General features: G+C 44.5%; 1 protein-coding gene across 2 annotated transcripts in view; it reads right to left on the bottom strand.

The window, feature by feature from the left end:
- TGFBR2 (transforming growth factor beta receptor 2) overlaps positions 1-27,103 on the bottom strand; it is an 89,535-nt gene that overhangs the window by 27,345 nt on the left and 35,087 nt on the right. For both annotated transcript variants that reach the window (XM_057315805.1, XM_026496855.4), the window contains exons 2-3: positions 26,243-26,411; positions 21,197-21,387 (exon numbers count right to left, since the gene is read on the bottom strand). In XM_057315805.1, the coding sequence (XP_057171788.1) occupies positions 21,197-21,387; positions 26,243-26,400 (349 nt within the window). In that variant the 5' untranslated portion in view covers positions 26,401-26,411. The remainder of the gene's footprint in view (positions 1-21,196; positions 21,388-26,242; positions 26,412-27,103) is intronic.

The following is a 27,103-nucleotide window of genomic DNA, read 5'->3' as shown; positions in this document are numbered from 1 at the left end:
TTGTTGAGTGAATGAATGAATCGATTTGAGGAATCAGTCTGATGAGGAATAATCGTACAGAGCTGACCCGCTTTCCTCCAAAGGCCAAATTCCGCAGACAAGCAGGCTTTCCTCTGCTTGGTAAGTGCATGCTTCCTACACGCCAGTCTCCCTGTCACCGCATATAGCATGTGGGCACTGTAAACATGAGTACTTGGGATGTGGTGTGAGGGAAGGAGCCCTAGACTGGAAACCAGGAGACTGAGATCCTATCCCTGTATCAGTCATTAATTACCATGAAATCCGAGGCAAGTCATTTAGCCTCACTAGGACTCAGTTGCCTATGAAAGTTTATGGTTCTTGGTCCCACCGAGGGGGGAAAAATCTCATCAATGGAACACTTCCAATATTAGAAACCAGAGCTTCTTGGCAAAATAGCCAATTCTAGGTCTGGGGATGGAAATAATGAGCTTGGAATATTTTGTTATACCACATAACAGGAAGTGATGAAAGATGACGAAGGTCATGACAAAAGGACCCAAGAGCCATCTTGAAGAGATTCTCACTGGCCAAGATAGGACACTGAGAAGTTTAATGAAGATTTAAAAAAGGCAACACACTGAGATCCATTAAGTACGCTTAAGCTTATGATATCAGAATAATTAAAAAACAAATTTATCAACTTCTGAGGAGAACAGGATGTCAGCTCATTATATAGAAAAATATAAAATGCAGAGAAACATCAAGCATGCATCCTGCCATTTTCATTAGAACCATAGCACTGGGTAACCGCAGAGTTGAAGAAAGGATCTCCTTATGCAATGATTCCAGCTAACAAATGAAAATGAGTTGATAGAAATAGATGGTCCTTTTTAAACACTTAATTAGTTAAACGAATCTAGGCAGCAAACATCCATGCCAACTCCTATCACAAATCAAGAGATAGTCAGACATCATTATCATCGATGGAGGAGCATAATCCAACCTATAGACTTGCCAAAGAGATCTAAACGGAGTCTGAAGAAGCCTCGGGAGCCAGCTGCCAATTTGCAAACAATACAGGGGACAGAGAAATGCAACGAATTGCACCATGAAAGCAATTGGCAAAATCCAGTCTGTAAAGTAGTACAGGTTAGAGGGGTTCTTCCACAGCCGTGCTATAAGGGGGAAAAAGGAAGTGGAGAGGGCAGTAGATTAACCCAAACTGTAGGTATATCAAGTTACCAAAATAATAACAATAATAATAATAGGTAGGACTAAGGGAGTGCCTACAGATGCAAACTTGAATGATACAGCCATTTAAGAAAACACAGGAAGTGATAATTATAAAAGAATAGTGGTAATTCTGGAGGGAAGGAGGGTTTTGTGATTGAGTTGAGGAACATGCAACAACTTCTGGGATATGTGGCAAAGTTATATTTTTTGGAACTGGCAGGGGTTACAAAAATGTTAGCATTATTCACTAAGCAGGACATTTGTTTTATGTGCTTTTCTGTATTTGTATTTTATTTTGGAATGAAAAGAGGTTTTTTTTTTTGTTTGTTTTTTTTTTTTGGTTTTTTTCCCAAAAGAGAGAAATCAGAAGAATAATTATGGAGGCCACGCCTTGCTCCTGGGCTAAGTATATTATTTCAGATGCTCTTGGGAGAAAAGGAAAGGGGAGACAAAACTAACTGTATTTTGGAGCCCCTACTATGTGCCAGAAATGTATCAAATATGTAACCTCATTTGATGTTCATCCCATCTTAGGGGTTAAGAAATTAATTTCCTTGTCTGAATATATAAGCACCACTATTGGTCCTTTCGAGGCCCGATGCTGCTGCAAGAAACCTTGGAATGTGGAGGGAAAGACGGAAGGGAAGCAGGGAAGGAAAGAGAGAGGAAGGAAGAGAAATTGAGAGTTATGATAAATCACTCAAGGGCAAATAGGGGAGCCTGTTTTCCCCAAATTTGAGTGACCCCAAAGCCTTTGTTCTTTCCACGCCACCAAGTTGTCTCCCTAGCAATGAACTCGGAAGTCTATTTAGTAATTCTGAAAATCTCCAACAAAACGTGCCCCACATACAGAGGCCAGACCTAGTTGCAAATAAGGAACTGTTTGCAAATGTCAGAGCCTTGATAAATAAATATTTTTTAAAGACAAAGGTCAAAGATAAATGTTAGTATGCCATAAAAAAAAATACAAGCTGGCAAAAAGCCTCAAGGGGAGATTTCATGGTATACACTCCTTTGGAGTGATTTAAAAGTAAACACGTTGCCTAGTAACACACACACACACACACACACACACACACACGCAAATGATGATGAAAACAGGTTGCTACCAGCCTCTCCCAAGTCCTTTCTTATGCCCAAATCCAACACCGGTTGTTAAAAGGAGCTTCAAACCGAACCTATATAATTCACAGTTTCAAAAAAAAAAAAAAAAAAAATCAGGCAGTAAAAGAGACAATGAATGAAGCCAACACAGTAAAAAAACCACAGGTGGGTCAATTAATGCATCTTGATTAAAAGCCAAATCACCGTAGGTGAATTTGAGAGATGGGCTCCTACTTTTAGTATTTGAAGTCATTTTGGCAATTCTTCCACTTAATGAAGGAGTTTGGGGCACAAGTTTAGCGAGATGTTAATGTATCCGAGCAACAGAAAGGGACAGGAATGGTTGGTTCCCGCACGCTTTGGTGCGTGGGTCTACTCATGAACACCGCACGACAACCCAGAGATCCTTGAAGATGGCAGCGACAGTCTAACCGCCAAGCTTTCACACGCCAATACCACCTAAAGCAACAGGATACATACGCAACTGGCAGAGATCCAAAGAAGGAAACTGCTAAAGAGAGATAGGCTGGGGTGGGGGGTGGGGGTGGGGGGACTTCCTGTCTCAAGTCCTACTGTTCGTTATAACGTTAAAAAGCACAGCGCTCATTTTACTGAGCAGCTCCTTCATGCCAAACACTGTTTTGCATGGATCATTTTGAACTCTGGTAGCCACCCTGCTAGATAGGTATTATTTATTTCCATGCCCTAGAAATGGAAACTGGGAAAAGGTACATGAAGCGAGCTGAGGTGAAAGCGGAGGAGTCTTGTGCGGTAGGTAGCGGTATAGACGGCGCCGTGGAGTTTCATGTAGAGGGATGATTATGGCGGTGATTGGGACCTTCAGCCAGCACAGGGTTCAACATAGAACAGAGGACAAAGAAGAGGACAAGAGCCCTGGAAAGAGGGCAAGACTAGAGAGCCAAAGAAAAATAGAAGGAAAGAGACAGTAAAGATAAAAGTTGAAATCGGGGAAATAGGAAACTAAGACACAAGAGGGGGATCGACAACACCCCAAGTTGGCCGTGTGACTCATACGATACATAAACCTCTGCGAGATTGTTAAGGCACTAAAGCAACGGCACGGGGGGCATCGTTACAGGCACAGCAGAGTCAAAGGATCATGGCCAGCTCTTTGCTAATAAATTGAAAGACTTACACAACAATGGTCAAAGTCCTAAAAATAGATATGTGTAACTTACCAAAACTGACCCAAGAAAAACTATGAAACGTGAATAAGCTCATGAATATTAAAGACATGGAAGGAGTAAACATTTTCCTAATTTCTTAATTTTTTCTTTCTCTCCCTTTCTCTCTCTTTTTTAAGCCTTTTACTGTCAAGTTAGTGTCTTTGGTATTAACATGTCTGTATACACATCTCAGAATTTGATTTTTACAGAACTGTCAATCCCTCTCCCCAAACTTGCCTACAATAAAAACACCGGGAGAATCCTTACAAAAACGTTTAGTCTGAATCTAATTAATCTGAAGGAAATGAAATCACTATTTCCAAAGAAAGAGATGCACCCCCATGTTCATTGTAGCATTATTTACAGTAGCCAAGACATGGAAATAACCTCAGTATCCATCGATGGATGAATGGACAAAGAAAATATGATGTATATATATATATATAAATATATAAATACACACACAAGAGGATTATTATTCAGCCATTAAAAGAAGGAAATCCTGCCGTTTATGACAACATGGATGGACCTTGAGTGCATTATGCTAGGTGACATAAGTCACACAGAGAAAGACTAATACTTTATCATGGAAGTTATATGTGGAATCTCAAAAAACAAAAAATTAAACTTATAGATTCGGAGCCTGGTGGTTGCCAGAAGTGGGGGTTAAGAGGTAGGAGAAATCCGTGAACAGGGTTGAAAGGTACAAACTTCCAGTTATAAAATACGTCTGGAGGATATAATGTACAGCCTCGTGACTCGGGTTAAAAATCCTGTATTGCATCTTTAAAAGTTGCTAAGAGAGTTAATCTTAAAGTTCTCATCGCAAGAAAAAAATGTTTGTAAGCATGTGTGGTGACAGATGTTACAGACTTGTTACAGCGATCACTTTGCAATATATACATACAGTGAATCGTTATGTTGTACGCCTGAAACTAATGTAACGTTATACGTCAATTACATCACAATAAGCAAAAAGAATTTCATTAAAGCAGGAACCCTCAGACAAATCCAAAATAAAATACACGAGCTGGCCTGTTCCAAGTCAATGTCATGAAAAACAAGAAACACAGAGATAAGGCAAAACAACCACATATGGTGGGTAGTGCTTGACTGGATCCCGAATCTAAACAACAGTAACTCCACAGCTTTGGGGAAATTTGAATACTGACCATAATTTACACAGAGGTGTGCCTATGCGTGTGCGTGCGCGCACACACACACACACACACACACACACACACACACACAGGTATTCAGAGAGAAGCAAGGGTGCGGTAAAGTGTTAACACAGGCTAAATATTGAGAAAGGGAAAAGGGTATACAATGGTACCCTGCACGATCCTTTTGACTTTTCTACACGTTTAAAATGCTTTTAAATAAAAAAAGTGGGGAAAAAAGTAACCCAAAACATTTGAGCAACAGCCCCAAACCCATACCAGTCCCAGACGAAGCTGAGAGCTACCAAACTTGCAAGGAACAGGTCGTTTCAATTTTACACAAACTCTTTCAGAGAATAGAAAAAAAATGTAACATGGCTCAATTCATTCTATGAAAATAAGTACAATCAAAAATAAGTACAATCAAAAATAAGTACAATCAAAAGCAGATAAGGAGAGTATGAGAAAAGAACATTATTGAACAATCTCACTTATGTACAGCGATTTAAAAAAAATAATGCTAACTAAATAGTAGCCAAATCCATTAAAGGACATAAAACAAAGATAAGACAGCAGGACCACATTACCAGGAAAGCATCTCTTAGCACTAAATCAAACAAAATGACCCACTACCATTTACCACATTAATACATTTTAGGAGAAAAACTATATGATCTATTCAGTGGACACAGAGAAAGTGTATGATGCCCTAAACACCTTGATAAGGCATATACACCAATGATCTTCAACAAACCATATTCTAATGGGGAAATGTTAGAGGCATTTCATATTTTTATAAAGATTTATTTACTTATTTGAGAGCCAGAGGGAGAGAGAGCAGGGGGAGGGGTAGAGGCAGAGAGAGAATCTCAAGTCGACTTCGCGCCAAGCACAGAGCCCGACATGGGGGTTTGATCTCACAACTCTGACATCATGACCTGACCTGAAACCGAGAGTCAGAAGCTTAACCGAGTGAGCCACCCAGGTACCCCATGTGCATTTCTTTTAAAAGCAGGAACAGGGGGCGCCTGGGTGGCACAGTGGTTAAGCGTCTGCCTTCGGCTCAGGGAGTGATCCCAGCGTTGTGGGATCGAGCCCCACATCAGGCTCCTCGGCTATGAGCCTGCTTCTTCCTCTCCCACTCCCCTGCTTGTGTTCCCTCTCTCGCTGGCTGTCTCTATCTCTGTCGAATAAATAAATAAAATCTTAAAAATAAAATAAAATAAAATAAAATAAAATAAAATAAAATAAAATAAAAACAGGAACAGGATGCCAACCGTAGCTATCTCTGCTGAACATGAATTGGAGATCCTAACCAGCTTAGTGAAACAAAACAGAGGAATCCGCATTACGATATAAGGAATTTTATAACTCTCCAGCTTCCTCTAGCGAAGGTCTTTTCACCTGGTCTCAGTGACTCTTGGTCTCCAGATGTCCCTCATCTGCTATATAACCAGATTCACTGACATGTGGCTTCTTTTCTGATGAAATAATATATTTGTAAGCGATGATATAGGTATCGGGAAGGCCAAGAACTTCATGTTGTTAAAAGTACTCTTATTTTCAGTAGACACTATCATTTCCAAACAGATCAACACTAAGTAGATTTTGTGAAACAGCTTATTGCAGGATTTTTATCCCAAGTCTCCCAATATAACCCAGAGTCATCTTTCTTTGCCATGCTGTGTTGTTTGCTGCCTGGGATTTAAGGTCTCTTTACTTCCCTTAAACTATTTAGCAGTATATTCTGCAGCAGCCACTACAGTTAAAACCCTGAAGTCCCTGCTGCTCTTGGAAGGGAATTTTCTCGATTCTTCCAGGACTAAGTGAGGTACTAGTATCTTTCGTGCTACTTTACCTCCCAACCGTAGTATTTCTAGACACCACATTGTGCTGAGATCCAGTTTCATGACTTTTGCAAGGCACAGTAAAAAGCTGACTTTTCTGGCAGTTTGCAGGGAAATTAAAAAAAAAAAAAAAACACTAGCTCTAGATTCAAACTAGTAACATTTTACCAGGCAATATGAAGCTCCGAAAACGAAGTAGACCCTGAGATCAAAAAATTTACAGAAAATGTTCTGTACATTTATGCAGTATAACTTGGTTTTTAAAACACTTGGGAATCTGATTTTTAAAGATTTTATTTATTTATTTATTTATTTATTTATTTATTTATTTGACAGAGAGAGAGACAGCCAGCGAGAAGGGGAACACAAGAGGGGGGGGGGGTGGGAGAGGAAGAAGCAGGCTCCCAGTGGGGCAGGGAGCCCGATGTGGGGCTCGATCCCAGGACCCTGGGATCACGCCCTGAGCCAAAGGCAGACGTTTAACGACTGAGCCACCCAGGCGCCCCTGATTTTTAGATCTAGCTTTGTTTCCTTCTCCTTCCTCATCTGCATAATGAAGACAACCCAGGACCAACCCCACTGGGCTCTTATCAGGCTTATAAGAGATATTTGTCAAGCTCTTAAGTATTTGTCCAGCTCTCTATGGTAGAAAACACTCAAGAAATGTTTGTATTATTTTGGGATAAACCCTAACAAAAAATAATTCTCAATAATAACATATTTCACAGATTTCAGATTTCCACCCAGAAAGAAAAAATCCTGGTTTGTGGTTTGATTGCAGCCTTGCTTGGCCTCTTCTGTATCATGTCCAATGATAACGCTGCTTTCAGAAAACCCATTTTTCCCTTGACTATCTGAGCTGCAAGATTCTCTTTCTTGAAAAAGGGAAGCAATATCTCACCTTGTTGGAAATAAGTTTAAGATAGCATATACTTTAAGAGTTGGAAGTGAAATAGCAACTAGAAGGTAGAAGGCTCCTTTAGGGAAGTCACGAGGTCGTCTGGCTCTCCTGGGGAAATGGAGGCACGTGCTTTTTGGTGTGGATGTCGTCCTTCCAGGGACATAACTCAGTTGAACCATATGCCTAATGAAGCTGGACCCGGTTACAAGAAAGAAACTGATGAAAGTGAACCAAAGATACTGATATCTCCTAGACATTTACTGAATATGTTTCACGTATGTTCATTCCACATGGAAAGCAAGTATTACAGAACCACAGCCCTCTTCAGGCACGGACGCGCTGGGATCCCCAGGCAGCGAGATAAAGGCTTTCATAAGAAGCACAACAAATTGTCTCTCTTGATTCTGTTATATCCCGTATCCTTATCAGTTTTCTTTTGATCTTGTCCCACCACATACGCATACAGACACACCAAGCCACCATATTTTACACATACACACACACACACACACACACACACACACACACACACACGCTCCCTAACTCAGGATTTCTAATATCTTATCAACATTTTCTGCATTTTTAAAAATTTTGGTGGCGAGAAGGCTCCACAGCTCAATGGCTAGAGCGTGGGTCCTGTAAAAATGTTGGTGGCATGATAGAGACAGAATCTCTTGGCACCCTGCTGCTCAAAGTGTGCTCCCTAGTTGTACGCCTGAAACTAATGTAACATCGTGTATCAACTATACTGAAATAAAAAAAAACCAACAAACCAACAAACCAAGGTGTGTTCCCCAGACCAACAACCTCAGCAGGCATTACGTGGGTACTTATTTGAAATGCAGAATCTCAGCCCTGTCCTAAATTCCTGAATCAGAACCTACATTTTACAAAGTTCCCAAGTTGCTTCATTTACACAGTCGAGTTTGAGAAGCAGGGCTTTAGCAAACATGGACCAAGTTCCTTGGTTCTCTGCCATAGAGAGGATTCCCTCTCACATAGAAAATTCGTAGGGGACCTGTCTGCAAAACCCTAGTAGAATTGTATTCAGTCCTAGTCAATGAGAAAATGGTCCCTGAGAATTTACAAAACCAACTGCGGCAGGAGTGCAAAATGAGATACGATTCATCATCCGTCTCAACAAAAAGCAAACAGCTAAATTCAGGCAAACAATAAGAAATCATTTTAATTAAACAACAGAAGGACAGGGAGCTCCCTGGGCATACAGGATTGAATTTAGCTTCCAGAATATTGACAGAACTGTTTGACATTCTGGACAGACTTTGAGGATAATTTTTCCCAAAATGATGGAAGATGTCTTCCCTCCTGCCCTTGTGATTGCTTTGTTGCAATTATACATATTTCAAAACTAAGCCACTCCCTAGCCTTTGCACTCTATTCCATTGCCCACCTTACGTTATTTCCTTCCTACCCTCCTCCCCAACAAAAGTACCTTACAGGTGGTCCAGTCTGGTATGACAACCTCTTCTGGAATATCCCTGAGATCAAACTTCTGGTTGAAATGTTACAACAGAGAGATCACACTTCTGTGTAAATCATCCCCTAATCTAATCCCAATACATCTAGTTATAGATCTATTAGGATAAAGTCTAAACAGTGGGATATTTACAAATTTACTCTTTATATTAAATCAAATGTGGCCTTCCTGCTCGTCTACTTACTGGTTTTTATCTGTTTTCTAAAGTGAAAGACAACAAAATGGCCTCTTCTTCTAGGGGATGGATGACAGCTCCTAAACGCTTGCTGAGCATTTCATCTGTTTCCCTAAATCACTTCTTTTTCAGGTTGCACATCTCTGTTTCCTTCAATCGCTCTTCAAAAGATTTATGTATGACTCTAAAGTCTGCCTGCCCAGCATATCACAGACACCCACCAAAAGCCAGTTCCCTTTCCTAAATGCAAAATGATCTATTCTCTGAAATCACTCTTGCTACTCCAGATTCTCCATGTTTCGCCACAATACTTGGAATGTAACCCGTGTAGCAAAGATTACATTGGGACTCTCACCACCCCTTCCGATGAGTGCAGCTGAAGACTATTGTTGGTTGGTCAGTTGGTTCTGTTTTGTTCTGAAACTCTCGGCCAGATCACCCTGAATTCAAAATGACCTCAACTCACTTGTAAACCCCTGGGTCTTTATCACACGAACAGGTGCCAAGCCAGCTCTTGATGAGCCACGCTTCTGCACCTACATGCCTGACTTTCCATGAATCTGTTAAGTTTCATATCACTGGTCATTCCAGGCAATTAAAACCCTGATTCTATTTCTGCTGTAGTAGGCGCTCCCTTCGTTGCACTTACCATCTTCCATGTTCCTCCTTGGGATAGAGATTCTTGCTACTTTTGTTGCTATGGCTTTCGGAGGGCAACCAACATTAATAGAGAGCCTAAATCATGCCAGGCTTTGCCCAAGAAATGATTACATGTCTTACGAATGCCTATTTCTCCACCGACAGAGTTGCAGCCTGACCACTTAGCTTGGGTTTTGTTAGGCTCCCCTACCTGCCCTGAGTCTTCTATTCTTTTCTGGGCTGCCTGTCTGGATGACATCTTCTACTCTGTCTAGGGGCCCTTCATGCTCTCACAAAATCTGAAAGCAGAGATATAGTAAGGTATTTCAGTATCTTCTCCAACAGAGACACCAGACCACTTTAGAAAAGCATGTTAATTATTCCCACTATTGATTCCCCTTCGGCCACTTGAAATGCATCCTCACTTCTCTTCCGGCCTTCCACGTGAACCATAGCTTGTTTCAGATCCTCCTACCCGAGGATCTTCACCTCCTATAATTATGCACACCACCTCCCCTCGCTTGTCTTTGCCAAAGCAGTGACACCCCAAATTTGCCATCCAACCTTCCAATCACACTTTGAGGCTTAACATACACCTGCTCTGAATGTATAATTTCATCAGTTCTACAGCCTCAGATGCCTCCACCCAGTGAGGCACTTGGCCTTGTTCGGAAGTAACTGCTTATAAGTTATGGACAGCACAGTATCATCCTGTATTAAAGAATCCTCTATTCCTCAAGGATGTGGTAATAAAGTTATTTTGTTTGGTTGTTCTTCTCCTCTAACCTAGGAGGCTGAATTTCAGCTACTTCCTGTGGTGGTTGTCATTCTCTAATTGTTACCATCCTTTTCCAGGTTATGCGGGGAACATGATGAAAAATATAAAAATATTTGGCAGAACAAACTGTCTTGAGTTCAGTGGTTCCCAACATTGGCTGCATATTAGAATATCTTGGGGAGTTTTTTTTTTTTTTTTTAAATCCTGATACCAGGCCTCAGACCAATTAATTCTGAAACTGCAGGGCTAAGACCCAGTTAATAAGTAGTTTTTAAAGATTCTCAGGTGTTTCCAAAGCATAGCCAGGAAGAGAGCAATGACTTCAGCTGGATGGGAGAAATAGGTATTCTGAATAGGATGGGACCTGAAAAAAGAAGCAATGGAAGGAATTTTAATGCCTACTTTTAGGATCGATTGTTCTTGACCCTGGAACTAGCTATACCCTAATGAGGCAACACAAGGTGTATTTTTTTAAAGTAAAAATTTGAATTATGTCCTTGAAGTAATGAAATGTTACAACAGAGGGACCCCACTCCTCTGTAAATCATTCCATAATCCAATCTCAAGAGAATCTAGCTGTAGATCTATGAGGATAAGGTCTCAACACTGGGATATTTAACAATTTATTCTTTAAATTAAGTCAAAGTGGCCTTCCCCTCCATCCACTTACTGGTTTTCATGCTGTTCTCTAAAGCAAAAGATAAACAAAATGGTTCCTTCTTAATGACTGTATAATGATGGCTGGTAAATTTGATATTTTGCATAATTAGCACCATGCAGGAGTGATTTCAGGATCAGAAAAGGTTTTACAAAAGCATGTCAGCCAGACGTCCAAGTGGTGGTAAGTACGGCCTCTGGAGTCTAGTATGAGCGGAAATGAAAGTCAATTTCATGGTGGTTAGCTAGCTCGCCGGTGTTTTTCCACTGGTGGGACACCGGGACACTTATAAAGTAGCAAAAGGGTCTCCGTGGACCCTTTTTACCATCACCCATCCGTGTGTTGTTTGTAGAACACGAGGAGGTGGTCATGGGCGTGACGAGAGACTGCAGACGTACCCCCTTATCAGACCAACTGTTTAACTGGTCACTCCCATCCAGTGGTGGGGATTCCAGACAGATCGCGCCCTTACTGGATTCCACTCTGCCATGATTCACATTAAACTGAGGTTCCAGCGTGGAAAGAGTCACAACAGGCAACCACATGTAGCCTCGGAGCATCTTTGCTTACTGGGGAGCTTAGGAAAAAAAAAGAATCCACAGAAGCAAGTTGGTTTGCCTGGAGACGCTACAACTACGTTCTAAGCTTCACTTGCCTGAGTCACGATGCCCTCTGGCATGTACGACCTTTGTTATTTCCTTGGCCAGACATGGGTCGCATGCACAGATTTAGAGAATGCTTTCTAACCTAGCTCATTCACAACCCAAGGCCCCTTCAGCCCTGAGTCATCACCTCAAATAACTGATTTCTCTTCCCAGGAATGAAACCAGGGACTTCCATCCATAATTTTCTTCCTCTTCTAACAACTCCTCGCAACCCTCTTTCCACACTTAACTTTTTTCTTCTGCATTTCGACCGGAAAGTCAATCTGGTTTGTTTCTCCTAAAACAAAAACGCGCAGCTGACGAGCCGGCTATTTTGGGGTAGCGACTGCACAGTTCGAAAGCAGTACACCCAGAAGCCCCAGAGCTGCCAAAGCACCATTTATTCTTCCCATTTCTTCCATGCAAGAGCTAAGCGTTGCCCCCAGGAAGCCAGCTCTGGGATGCTGGGACAGAACCAACACAAAGCGGGATTTAAGAGAAAGGGGGCCACGCTCCTGGGTCGTCTCTGACTCTGAAACCAATACGAGTCAATAGAGTGTGGCGAGGCATGTGATCGATACACAGGGTGGGTTTGCTGGATGGCGTGAGGCCATGTGATTAAGGTCACAATAGGTCCAGGGGGAACCAGCTGGCTGAGATGTTCTGCTAGCAAGTTAAACATAGACAGGAAACCGCGCGTCTGATACTGTAAAAAAATCATTTGTCTTCCTGCCAGAGCGAGGCCTGCAAACCAAAGAGGCTGTTTTCATTTAAAAGAAATTCTACAATGAGAGAGGAAGGAATGAAACTCTGTGGCTACTGGGAGCCCTTGCCTCTCGCCTCTCAGCCTCTCAGGTTCAAGGGCGTGCTAAGTGCAGGAGTCCGCACGTAGCCGGCACGTCAGCAGGGCACGCACACTGGGCGGCAGCCTGCTTTGGAGGGCCGGCTTCTCTGTGTAACCACGTGGGCTGAACCCGGAGTCAGAAGTGGTTTCTAGAGTCCTCGTGTCTAAGTTGACTGCATATAATTGATGTATTTACTGATAGTTCCGTCCTGTTGAACAACAACAACAACAACAATCTCGTGTAACCAAGAGATAGGTACGGTAGGGAAGGAAGACAAGTGAAAGGGGGATGGAGCGAAGATAACGAGAAGATCGATGTGGGATACAAGGCAAGCAGGGGTGTTGTCCGTAGGCACGTACTCGCTAGAAGCACGACTGAGCTGGTACCGAAGGGGGATACACAAAAAGCCCGATCTACGTCAGGGGCTGAAGTCTGTTTTTGTAAATGAAGTGTTATTGGAACACAGCTGCATCCAATTGTTTATACGCCGTCTCTGGCTGCTTCCACGGCAGAGCTGAGTAGCTGGGACAGGGAGAGGCTCTAGGGCCTGCAAAGGCAAAAAATATTTACTAACGGGTCCTTTGGCAAAGAAGTTTGCTGACCTCTACTCGATATGCTTCAGCGTGTCCTTAAGATCAGACCCGAACAGGACCCCATGAGGGAAACACTCTTTCTAAGGGGAACAGCTGTGAGAAATTCCTCCTGGCTTCCTCACGGATAGAACAGGACAATGCAACCGTTTCCCCAACAGCATTCCTTACAGTGAACATATCACCCTGATTTCACTTCTCAAAGCTCCTTGCTCATCTGGCTAAATCCAGTGAGAAGACATTTGAATCTAGGGGACCAATAGTAACTATTTACAGCCAAGGTTTATGGAAGACTTGCCCTGGGCCAGGGACCACTCTAAGTCCCCTCCATGAATAAAAAAGCCATTTATCCTCGCAAGAATCCTGTCCGAAGAAGCACGATTTCTATCCCTACTTTTCAGAGGGGAAACCTGAGGTGAAGTGGTTCACTCAGGGATAGTTTATAAGTGGCTTAGTGGGGATTTGCACTCAGATCATCTTCCTGGGGGGGGGGGACCCTGAGCTTCTCAGAAGATGAGCATTTTGCTGGTCATCCTCTGCGGTATAAGCATCATTTGTCACTAGCCCTTGAAGAATGTCAGCCTAAGGTGGTACTTCTTGCCAAGGACTCGCAGAATGGTGAGTCTGTACTACATGTCGTTCAGCGACCAGTCCTGTGCCCACAGACCAGGCAGCCTCGGAGGCGAGGGGTGCAAACCGCCACGGGTGTAAGCCTGACAAAGAGCCTACACCCCCCACCCGACCTGACTGTGGGAGGGTGAGGGCATTCCCTGAAGAAGACACAAGATTCTCTGCTTCTCTGTGGGCAAAAGGTAAAGAACCAACGGTGAGATCTTGGGAAACTCATGTCACTCTCCGGAGACCCATTTCTTTGTAAGTAAAATGAAAAGTGTAGATGAGCTTATTTCATGGGACTCACTTCAGCATTAAAAAAATTATGAGTCTCCAGGGACGCCTGGGTGGCACAGTCGTTAAGCGTCTGCCTTCGGCTCAGGGCGTGATCCCAGCGTTCTGGGATCGAGCCCCACATCAGGCTCCTCCACTATGAGCCTGCTTCTTCCTCTCCCACTCCCCCTGCTTGTGTTCCCTCTCTCGCCGGCTGTATCTCTGTCAAATAAATAAATAAAATCTTAAAAAAAAAAAATTATGAGTCCCCAAAGGCAGGAGATAACGAGTGTTGGCAAGGAGGTAGAGCAAAGGAAATTTTTTGCACTGTTGGTGCCGATGTACATTGGTGCAGCCACTGGGGAAAAGGGTATGGCGGCTCCTCAAAAAATTAAAAATAGAACTACCATAGGATCCAGCAATCCCACTTCAGAGTAAATATCCAAAGGAAATAAAAACAGGATCTCGAAGATCTATCTGCACTCCCATAGTCGCTGCAGCAGTATCCACAACGGCCAAGATATAGAAACAACCTAAGTGTCCTTGAATGGGTGACTGGATAAAAAAGATATGGAATCCACACACACACACACACACACACACACACACACACACACACACAATGGAGTACTACTCAGCTACGGGAAAGAAGAGAATCCTACCATTCACAACAACATGGATGGACCTTGAGGGCATTAGGCTAAGTCAACTAAGCCAGACAGAGAAAGATAAATACGGCATGATATTACTTATGTGCGGACTCTTTAAAAAAAAAAAAAAAAAGTCAAACTCATAGAAAGTAGAAAAGTGGTTGCCAGAGGCTGGAAGGTGGGAAAAATAGAGAGAGGTTGACAAAAGGGTACAAACGTTCAGCTATAAGGTGAATAAGGTCAGAAGATCTAATGTAAAACACGGTGAGTGTAGTTGACAATGGCCTCGTATAATCAAAATTTGCTAAGATGTGCTTAAATGTTCTCACACACGCACATAAATATGTGAGGTGACGATGTCATTAACTAGATGAGAGGAATCCCTTCAGAGTGTATGTGCATACTTTTTCTTAAGATTTTATTTGTTTACTTGACAGAAAGAACACAAGCAGGGGGAGCAGGAGAGGGAGAAGCAGGCTTCCCACTGAGCAGGGAGAGCCCAATGCGGGGCTCGATCCCAGCACCCTGCGATCATGACCTGAGCCAAAGGCAGGTGCTTAACTGATTGAGCCACGCAGGTGCCCCTGATGTTTATACTTCAAACATCTTGCAATCGTATTTGCCTATTATACCTCAATAAAGCTTAAAAAAAAAAAAGCTAAAACATGATGTCCGAAAAAACTAGCGCCTGGGTGGCTCAGTCAGTGAAGTGTCCAACTCTTGATTTCAGCTCAGGTCATGATCTCAGGGTCGCAGGATCAAGTCCTGCATGGGGCTCCACACTAGGTGGGGAGCCTGCTTTGGATTCTTTCTCTCTCTCTCTTTCTCTCTCTCTGTCCCTCTCCCCTCTCTAAAATAAATGAATGAATCTTAATAAATAAATAAATATATATATATATATATAGCTCTAGGAAACAAGACAACGTATCTGCAAGTGGTTAGCACAGGTGACCAATCCGACTTAGACTCTCCACCAAGGGCAGTGATCGTCACGGCTGTTGTTCTAATTATTCTATGAATTTCCACAGCCTGGGCCTTGGACAAGGTGTCAGCTTGCTGGCTCTTCAGTTAAGGAAGGGGCTGGGTCTCTGGCCTTGAAACCAGACTTTTCAAAGTTCAGGACTTGAGTTTAATGCTATTTCCCTTTTCTTGCCGAGCCATGGTGCCTCTCGATTTCTGGAATGAGCAGTTCAGCTCCAAGTCAAGGGGAAAGGTGGGATGGCCAGGGTTCCAATCATCTGGGAGCTGGAAGTTGCTATACGTCACCTTCCCGCTTTCCACGTACCCATCTCCAGATGATCATAACAGACAACTAAGGGACAAACTGATTCAGGCAAACTCTTTTTAATGTTACTCTATTACTTGGCCGGGGCTGCCCAGGACTGCCAAACAGCTCCTCGGTAGACCCGATTCAGAACCACGTCTTAAAAGCATTCCTAAATGTCTTCTTGCTTCGGGAAATATTAGGGGACAGTCCCACAGACAAATTAACATAAACATTATCATGGAAACCAAAGAAATGTTACCTAAAAGGTGCTTGATATCTACATGCATCTGCTAGTGAAAGTGTGTGGCATATATAAAAGAATGACCTTTACTATCACTGTTGGAAGACACCCACATTTCACTGGGGAGTTCTGCTATGCGATACATGAATGGACTGGGTACGGTAACGTTAGCTCATTTCCAAATGACCAGGTTTAAGGCCAAACGTGTGCCTCTTGGGCTGATCAGCTCAGCAAGTCAGCAGCATGAACTTAACAAGACCCATCTCCAGTTCCATGCCCAGCTGGGTGAGTTCACACCAGAGCTTTTCATACTTCAGTCTGCAAAGAAATCACCAAGGACATTGTTAGGGCAGATGCCGGTGTGATAGGCCCAGGAGGCTGCATACATCTTATAAGCTCCCTGGTAAGGCTGCCACTGCTGGTGAGCCAAGACTTTGGGTATGAAAGGGTTTCAGCATTCAGAAGAGTTGCACTCCTCAGCACAGTGCTCCCCTTCCCCAGGGAGGAAGGAGTGAGACAGAAGGCACCTACTGTGTGCTGGCTACAGAGACGGGTTCTCCCAGCATCACCTTCTTTACCCCTGCCCCCCACAGCCAGCCTGGGCCATAGGTCCCACTCTCAGCACTAGGGGGTCGACAGTGGCACGGCCATTCAGTGAGAGGGGCACGTGAGAGGGGCACGAGGCGAGCTTCCTGATGTGAAAAAGAAGAGGGAATGACTCTCTCTAGCAAGGACAGCGTGATTGCCCTCATCGCTGATCTGAGAGGCACTTGTGAGTCTTTCCAGTTTTATTTAGCTGCCTCCTGCTGTGATTCTGAGTCAAAATAGGAACAAGGTGCCTCATTTGTCATATCATCCGGCGATGTCAGGGATGTGGTTAGCTGTGATTAGAAATCCTAGACTCAACATGCTCCCCTTGCCTCTGCGAAGGCGTGTGCAGGGTGAGGCTCCGACACCCAGCGGGGTCCGAATGCTCTGCCGGCACACCATGGTCGAAACTCAACTACACGAGCAGACCAAGGCTGCACCGTCCTGTCCGCGGCTCACACAAAAGTCCCAAGCCCTGTACAAAGAGCCCGCGTAATACTAGCAGCCAGCGGGGACTCCTCACGCTGGGCTGGGCACAGACGCAAATGCCCTGCATGCATCCGTTTAGGCAATCCTGACAATGGCACGACACCCCCACCCCGCCCATTTGCTTCCACTTCGCACATGAGAGGATGGAAGCAGGGAGACAGCGGGTAACTGGCCCAAGGTCGCAAAGCTAGTAAGTAACGGGGCGGGCCTTTAATGCGGGGAAAGCCATCTGGGGCTCTCACTCTTGACCGATTACATGAGACTGTTTCTCTCTTTCCTGAAACAGCAAAACTCATCTTGCTCAAGGCTCTGCAAAGGAAGGGTCTTTGCTACCCTTGGAAACCGTTGATGGAATGAATACAACTGAGCGGTTGTGTTTGATTCTTAAAGGTTCAGTGGGAGATCAATAACTGCATAATGTCTTTGCAAAGTGGCTATGTCATCTGCAAGTAAACAGAGCAGCTGTTGGCTCGGGGGTCCCTCTTCCCGCATGCTAAGCTCAGTCCTGGAGCCTGACAGGTCTCCTCTGACGAACAGCTGTCACTAGGCTGTCAATAAGGACTAACACAAATACCCGCTCCTATAGCTGGAATCTTGAGGTCTGGGTGAGTCCGGACCCTGACTTCTCAGAATTCTACACACTGCCTTTTGGCAAGAGAGAGGATCCATTCTCTCTCAATGTCAGCTATTACGAATAATAGCACCGAAAATTAAGACCCACATTTAAAAAGAAAATCTCATGGCTCATCTTTTTCCCTTAATTTTTTTTAAATTATTTATTATTTTAGAGAGAGACTGAGATTGGGAGAGGTAGGGGGAGGGAGAGAGAGCATCTCAAGCAGACTCCCCTCGCACGGAGCCCGATGCGGGGCTCAATTCCACGACCCTGAGATGATGACCTGAGCCGAGATCAAGAGTCAGATGCTTAGGCGACTAAGCCACCCAGGCGCCCCTTCTCTTAAATGTTTAAGAAAAATGGAAGACGTAAGTAATTATCATTCACTGTGTTTGCAGATCAGAAATCTGGCAACAAGAACAGTACTGTATTAATAAAAATACAGCATAAAACACTTTAGAGGGTTGTGCTTGACATCTTATTTGACTTGGAGTGGAGAAATAAAAATTGCTTCAAGAGATTTCATTCCTCGGTGTAAGGGAGAGAGGGTGGCAATAAGAGGGGAAGTGGGTCCCCAAATATTGCTAATTATGGGGTGTTTTGGTGGGGCAATTATCCCACTGCAGTGAAGGGAGATGTCGAAAAAACAAACATTCCCTGGAGCATTTTAGGAGACTCTGAAGTCATCCAGGCAACCGAGGCGTCAGCTGCGCTGGAGTTCCTGAGCTGTACAATGAGAAACGGACTTTATGCTGATTACCCTGCCTCATAAGGAAAGAAGTAGTCTGATAATGAATAAGAGGGAAAATATAGACACGGGCCCATGATTATCACCTGAGTTGAAATACACTGAAAGTCGAAGTCATGACTATCTTAAGAGCATATATATATATATATATATATATCTATCTCCAACTTGCAGTCCATTTATTAACTTTGGTCCCCTTAGACAAAATAAACTTCCATTGTGGATAAGCCAGTATGCAGAAGGAGAGAAAAGTTTCATGGATGGTAATAAGCTTGTTTGGATATTCTGCTATTAGAGATTAATTCCTTTGGCTTAAACTGGGAGTTCTTTGAAAAGGTGAACTACTTGGGGAAAGTTAGCATGTTAAGTCAACATAGCAGGTGTTACCATGCTTTAGTGTGATTTAATACAGTTACATCTTCCCTCCTAACTCAAATTACATAAGAAAAATGAAAGAAATGGAGTATTTAGGATGAGAAAATAGGAGGGAGGAGTGATTTTAGAAAGTGTTGTGCTGACAAGATGAACATGTCTGACTTTGTACACTGAGAAGTTAGCATCGGTAAGGGGCTGGACAAGAAGAGCAGGGAAATGGCAGTAGGTGAAAGACACAGAGAGGGGCGCCTGGGTGGCGCAGCAGTTAAGCGTCTGCCTTTGGCTCAGGGCGTGATCCCGGCCTTATGGGATCAAGCCCCACATCAGGCTCTTCCGCTGGGAGTCTGCTTCTTCCTCTCCCACTCCCCGTGCTTCTGTTCCCTCTCTCACTGGCTGTCTCTATCTCTGTTGAATAAATAAATAAAATCTTAAAAAAAAAAAAAAAAGACACAGAGAGGGAAAAAGGTAGGTCAGCAGTGCTGGTGAGCACCAAACACAAAGCCTGAGACATCGTTTTCCACGGTTGGGATATACATAGTAGCAGGGACAGTGTGTAAACCCAGAGCTTGTGTTCTAAAAGAACTTTTTACTGACTCAGACCTACTTTGGGCTAAAATAATCTTTCCCGACTCTGAATTTACATTCCTAAAACCAAGAGAATATTATTTTCACTATCTGACTGGCAAAATTAAAAGGCTTATGATCTCTAGTGTTAAGGAAGGGACATGGAAATCCATACACTCAGATTATCTTTGTGGGGGAGGAGAGTAATTTAATAGTGGTTATTCAGATTTAAAATGTGTATAACTTTGGGCTCAAAATTTCATTTCTAGAAATGAAATTCAAGTCCTATTTTGCAGAAATATTAGCACAAATGTACAAGACATTTGTACAAAGGTATCCAACGTAGCATTAGGTGGAAACATGGAGACAACTAAATAATCTACCAACAGGGGAATGGGTAAATCAGTCAGAGAAAATAATCCAAACTATGGAATTTCTAGACAATAATTAAGAGGCATGTAGTATATCCACAGGCATTGTCTTGTTTAAAAGGAGGAGTAAAAGTGGTTGGGTGAAAAAAATATTGTCAAATAATATTTACTGTATGATCAACTATTTGCATCGAAAGGTGGATGAGTGTATGAGATGGACGGACAGACAGATGGACAGATGGATGGATGGATACGTGGATTGAAGAAGGGAAGAAGGGAGAGAGGGAGGAAACAGGGAAAGAGAGGAGGTAAGGAGGGATAATATGAATGAATGATAGAGACAAGTATGCACCCAATAAACTATCCATACTGATTATCTATTGGGTCAGGAGTGAGGGGTTGAGGTCCATGGACTTCCATTTAAACATTTTTACAGACTGTTGGACTGTTTGGATTTTTGATAAGGGACATACACTATTTTATAACTGCAAATCACTGAATAGCGTCTTAAACTGAAGGAGTCGTGTGTGCCCTCCTTTCAAGCTGAGTGAATCCCTGCACGTCCAAGACGGAGGCTAGCATCGAACCTCGCTTTTCTCTGCCTCCATGGGTAAACCCTGGCTTGTTACTTGCCCTCTGCTCTTCTCTCAGATGGGACCGTGAACAAGAACCCTTCAGACAAATCCCAAGAACAGTACACAAAGCCACTGGAGTTCATTCAAAGTAAGTCTCCCTCCAATATCTAACAGCCTCCTCCAATCTCCAGACCAGCAGTTCTCAAAATTGAGCAGCACCCGAATCACCTGCAGGGCTTGCTCAAACACAGACTGCAGGGCCTGCACCCAGAGTTTCTGCTTCCATAGTCTGGCCTGGGGCCCCAGGTTCTGCGTTGCTGGCAATTTCTCGGGTGCGGCTGCTGCTACTCCAGGGACTGCGTGGAAAACCACCGCTGTCGGTTGAAGGCGAATAATAACGTGGGCCCTATAAGCCAGACTGGCTGTGGGCCAGAACCAACCCTGTCACTCCTGAACCACCTCGTCCTGCCCGGTGACTGGGTTCCTAAACCACAGGGTGTAAGCTGCCTCTCCAGTCCCAGAAGCCGGAGCGTGAGTCCGCGGACCAGGGTCAAGAGACAGACACAGAGGAAGCTGGGCTCCTGACCCTCCAGAGAAGAAAACTCACCTTCCGAGAAGATGATGTAGTCATTGCACTCATCAGAGCTACAGGAACACATAAAGAAAGTCTCGCCCAACACCTTTTTTTCCTTCATAATACACTTTGGAGAAGCAGAATCTTCGAGAACGATTCCGTGGTAGGTGTCCTTGGGGTCATGGCAAAGCGTCTCTAGTGTTATGTTCTCATCATTCTTTCTCCTAGGGTGCAGAGGTTCATGGCAGGGGAGAGAAGAGAAAAAAAGGAGAATGGATAAATACGACCTCTGGGCAGAAAAGCAATCTGGACTCTTTTCCTTCCCAAAGCTGTTCGAACAACGGCAGCTGGTTCCTGTTCTGCCACGTTAGCAGGTTGTCCTCTAGTCTCCTGTGCCTTTTCTACTCATCCCGCTCTTTCTGTTGTGTATTCTCAAAACCCACTTATGAGTGTAAACATGAAGGCTTTCCCTGGGGGCTGTCCGGCTGGAGAACCTTACACATTACGTCTTAATTAAACCAGGAGACAGGAAGGCATGGTAAACCGGAGCCTGCGAGGTCCTCAGGGTTAAACCTTCCATCCTGAAAACCCTGCCAGGCTCACACGGCATCCCCAGTTTATCTCACAGGATCCGGGTCATGTCTAGCTAAACTGTGCTCCAAGAGCATTGCTGGGAGCGTCGTGGCAGTTCCTCGAGTCTGTTTGCTGGGCCCCAGAGAGCTCCGTGTGGGGGCACATGCCATGTCAGCGGCTGGCTGTGCGGACAGAACGGAACACACTTCCTAGACGAAGCACTGGCAATTTCCCCGACTCACAGAAAGGAACGGAAGGGGGGAAAATGAAAACACATGGGAAAGAACTGCAAGGTTTTCTTCATTTACAGTTCAGTGTAATCTTTTATGCTGTCACGAACGAGTTACTTCTACATTTAGTATCCCTTCGCTGCATGTGTCTGAAGGCTAACCCAGCTAAGGGCTCGAGAAGCTCTCATGTGGCATTTCACTGAGGCCGTAGGAAGTGCTCAGTGGGCTCTAGGATTACAATATGTTTAAAAATGACATGATAAATGCCCACTATTATAATTGCAAAAGCCAAAACAAAAGGCTGGCATCCGTGGAAAAGGGCATCATTCTCTGCCTCTTTCAGTCTGCTTCTCTCGTAAACTTGCCATCTAGGATGACTCTGTCCAACACCAAAGTTAGTCTGACCTCTCTCCTCCCATCTCTGACCTTTTCAGATACAAAATACCTGTTGTCCTGAATGGTCCTCTCCGCATCTGGAGGGGAGTCTAGGGAAGGACTAGTCAGGCCTGAATGGCGGCCAGTTTTGCGAACATCATCTTCCCTGGGAAGGATTCTGAGTGCCTGCAGTCGAGGGTCCATTGGCTCCCGCATGCCAGCTCACACTCACCAGCCGCTCCCCCCCCCCCCCCCCCCCCCGCAAGTTCACTGTTTGCAGCATGCAAAATGGGAGGCAGGCTGGAAGCAAGAAGCAGGGAAAGCACAGCCTTCCCCTGGAAAACAAGCGAGGCCCCATGCACAGGGAAAGAGTGCCTTTGAGGGCACCGCCACTGGAGTGCTTCATTCCGGACACTAAAGGACAAGTAGGTCAACGAGGGGATAAAAAGAGCAGAAGCGAGGGCGCAGATGGAACAGTCCAACCAAGAATGGAGTCAATGTGGCTGACGTCCGTGCAACCCAGAGCTGGCTCCAGCAGAGAAATGCGTGCCTTTGGTGAAGGAGCTCAAGGGTTCTGGTTCTTGAACTAACACTCCAGCGGGTGCAAAAGGAGCAAGCCCTTGCTAAGTAGGTCTCTACTGGTAAAGGAAGCACCACAATCGGAATCCTTATTCCAGCGTGGCTAGCAGGGAACTGCGTGACACTTGGCATGATGACACAACAAACTATGTATGTTTAAAAATTCACTTCTCCTTAACCACAAAGCTCCTGGGAAGTCTTGGCAAAAATGGCAGCCATGAAACAAGAGCACCTTCCTCCCTGTCTCCACAGTGGGGTGTGTGTGTGTGTGTGTGTGCATGTGTGTGTGTGTGTGTGTGTGTGTTTGCCCAAGGAGGGTTGTTTTCTGGTTTGGGTAACAAAATGAAGGCATGTTGAGTCTTCAGTGTCCCCAGGTAAAAGCACGGTGTCTCTTCCTTATGAAGCTTCTAGAGGCCAAAGAATGGAACGAGGAAGGAACTGTGAGCCCTGAGGAAAGCCGCTCTATAACCACTGGGCAGCTCTTCCAGAGCCTCTTGCCTTCCACCCACGCACTGCTTAGAGGACTAAAATTGCAGAGAGGAAATTCAGTTAGAATTTCCTGCGTTCTTCACTCACTCCTATAATAGAGCTCAATGGCAGGCAGGGCCAACTTTGCAAAATATCTTTGGATACGGTTGAGCACAGGAAGGGAAAATACAATGAACCAAATACAGACTTTTTCTTTGTCCTGAAACATTTGCTCTGAGCCATTGAAGAGGTTTGTCACCATCCACTCACAAAAGAACCACCATAATAAAATTAATATTGGTTCCACAAATCCTTGGAAAGAACTTACACATTTGACATGGCATGGGTGCACAGCTGCCATCGGTTTAAGTGAACAAACGAATCAGTGAATGAATGAAAAGATTGCTAAGACTAATAAAGGCATTGCAATGTACTACCAGGGTAGAGTCTTTCAGTTTCCTCATCTCGCTGTTCGTTTGGGTTCCCTGGAAACAGACCTTAAGGCTGTGTGATTTATGTGCAGAAAGTTTTCGGAGGCCCCTGTAAGGGAAGCAGCACCCCACACCATGGGGCTGGAACCACAATGCAGATCACAGCAACCAACTCACTGATCCCTCGGAAGCCGTGAAGCTAAGATGGCCAGTCAGAGCTGTCCTGAAGGAGGTAAAGTGGCCAGCCATTTTGGACCCTGGCATCAACCAGTCATGGGATGCTGGCTGCCTATGGAGGGAGCAAACTTCAGGAGGGGCCCAAAGAGGGAAGAAGCTCTAGTCAGCGGGGGCAGGGGGCGTAGTCCCCTGGAGGGACTCAGGGTGATCCCTCAGCAGCTACTGAGAGGGGGAGCACCTCAGAGCTGAGGGGGCATCAGCGAGGTGCGCCATGGCACCTCTCACTTCCTTTTCTCCGTACTGCCATTCCACTCCACAGGAGTATTTATCTTTGCCGAGACAGGTAAAAACAACTTTCAGTGTATTAACTCTTCCTGGTGGGAACAGTGAGGAGACAGGGAGGTTTCCTCTCCCCTACACGCTCACATTTTCTGAGACAGCGAGTAACCTAATGCCTCATTCCAGAGATTGGAATCCCAGAGAGACTTGATTCACATTCAATCATTGGGGTTTGTATGATGGGTCAAGAAAAAAATGTCTTTATTGGATGAGCCTGTTTGGGTTAGCAGAAGTAAGCTCTCATGCCGCAGTGCATATTCAAGCAAAGATGGTCAGCAGAGAACAGAAGCAAAGAAGGAAGCGTTGAGGTCACCCAGTCTGGTGTCTCAATCTTTCTTGCACTAGACTTGATGGGTGGTCCCCCAGCGTCTCCTGAACTTTGACTCCTCAGAGGAGGAAGCTTGCTTTGCTGTTAGGAAACCAGGATTGTGAAAATGTTTAAACTTATACTGAAGTCTGTCCCCTGGTAAATTTTACAGATCCTCTTTCTGCCCTTCAGAATGACACAGAACAAGTTTATTATATTTTCCACTTGAGAGCCCTTCCAGCATCTCTCAACAGAACCCATCCATATCTTCTCTCTATTGGACTCGCTGTGTCTGATTCCATTGGTCATTCCTCACAGCGTAAACTTTCTCAGCCTGCAATCATACTGGCCCCTTTGCCTCTGGACACCATCTCTGTCAAAATCCCTTTTGCAAAAGCATTGCTCAGAATTGGACCTGAATGAAGTTGGCAGGTATGGCAAAGTGTCGCGAAGCTCTTTGCTGTAAACAGTCTGTTAGTGCTTAAGAAACTAGTTCATCGCAGTACGTACGGAAATCCGCAAGCTTTCCAGATCTATCATCAAGGCTAACTATATGTGGTCAAAAGACTTTTTCTCCCAAAGTGCGGGGGATGGGGGAGATTTGGGTTTATATTCTCATTTGCCAACTGGCCAGGAGACACATAGGTTACTTAAAAAAAAAAAATTGGCTGATAAATTCAAAACATCAGAATAAGTCTGCAAATGTTATATTTCATTAATGAATTTACACATTTTTATAAAATGGGGGCTCGTTTAATCTCTACTTTCCTTTTATCTCTTGCTCATACTCCCAGTCTGTAACTGTGAAGGAGTCAAAGGATTTGTGAACACCATGTACGTGTGTGTGTGTGGGTGTGTGTGTGTGTGTGTGTGTGTGTGTTACGGTGGGGGGGATGAGAGGGAGAGGGACAGGGAGGGAAGGAGAGAGAGAGAGAATATGGAGGTAATATGGGGGGAGGGAAGGAGAGAGAGAGAGAGAATATGGAGGTAATATGGAGGGAGGGAGAGAGAGAGAGAGAGACAGAGAGAATATTGAGGGAATGTGATTTAAGAGAAATGCGCAGTATTGCCCCAAGAAGATGTTGCATGAAGCCTGTGGTGCTGAGTGACCCGGCCAGGGCTTCTGAGTGCACAATGGGTTGTTTTTCTGGATCTCCAAAAAGCTTCCCTTTTTTTGACAAAGACTTTCCTCTTCCAACAGCCCACCTTTCCTCTCCTCTCCTCTCCTTCCACAGAACAAGACTGAGATGGCTCAGAAGAACACGGCTCCTGGTATCACTCTGGGGTACCAAGCAGGTGTCAATTAAGACAACAAGTGGCAAATGTCTCTCTCCTTCATACAAGGATGGGGCCCGAATTTATTGTAAATATTAAAGGTCATCTTATACACTGTCCCACGCACATATATATAGATGCACACGCGTGTGTGTGTATCTGAGCGTTACAGAATATCTCTGGAAATTACATGTAATCATTGAAAGAGAGATGGCCTGAAGGAAAGGGATGTGTGAGAGGGCATGGAGACAGCCCTGACTCTATAGACCACAGCGTGCATCACCTACAAAAGGGGGAAAAGGGAGGTTTTCAAAGGCCACCTTACCAGACCGCCAGACAGACTTCATGTGGCTTCTCACAGATGGATGTAATGCTGCAGTTGCTCACGCAGGATTTCTGATTGTCACAGGTGGAAGATCTCACATCGCAAAATTTACACAATTGTGGAAATTTGATGACACCATTGTTGTCGGTGACCATCATGTCATTATTAACTGGGGAGGGAAAAGAAAGACATTAAATCAGTTATCTCCCTGCTAGGCAGCCTGCCGATGAATTCCTGATGATGTTATGCAATTTCAAATCAACCAAAATAATACCTTCACCTCAGAGTAGAATTTCCTTCATGTAGGCAATTGGTAATGAAAGCCATTGCAGGGGGGTGTGGCTAGGGTTGCGGGGGGAGGTCTGAGTAACTTCTTGCTTTTGTCAGTGATTACCGTGAGGCACTCTAAATCCAAACACAATTGTTCAATTGAGAAACATCCATCGGATTGGTCCACTGCATAGTGCTGGGTGCTAGGAGCACGGAGAACGCTACCTTAAGGAAATTATCACTTAGTTGAGTAGACAGATGAGGAAACAGATGAGGGTAGGGTAACCCAAATAGAAAGAAGCACAGAGAATATGGGATCCTGACAAGAGTCACCACCCAAACGGGCAGAGACAGGTCACAATGGAGAGGAGCTGTGCAGTGCAGAAGGGTGTTGGCCAACTCAGAGGAGACACTATGGGGGGCAGGACACTGCCTTCATTCTCTTGACGTGCAGAAGAGCTCGAAGGGCCTTCTTTGCAAGAGACTAGTTCTAATTTCGCCCCATTGCCTTGAGGGAAATTACGTGATTAACCAACACTCAGTGTCTCTGAGACAGAATCCCAAACATCGGCGAGGCTCAGCGCACTGGAG

This window comes from Ursus arctos, unplaced genomic scaffold, assembly GCF_023065955.2.
Source record: "Ursus arctos isolate Adak ecotype North America unplaced genomic scaffold, UrsArc2.0 scaffold_20, whole genome shotgun sequence".
Classification (NCBI taxonomy): domain Eukaryota; kingdom Metazoa; phylum Chordata; class Mammalia; order Carnivora; family Ursidae; genus Ursus; species Ursus arctos.
Note: the sequence above shows the minus strand (reverse complement) of the source record. Positions and strands in the feature narration are given on the sequence as shown.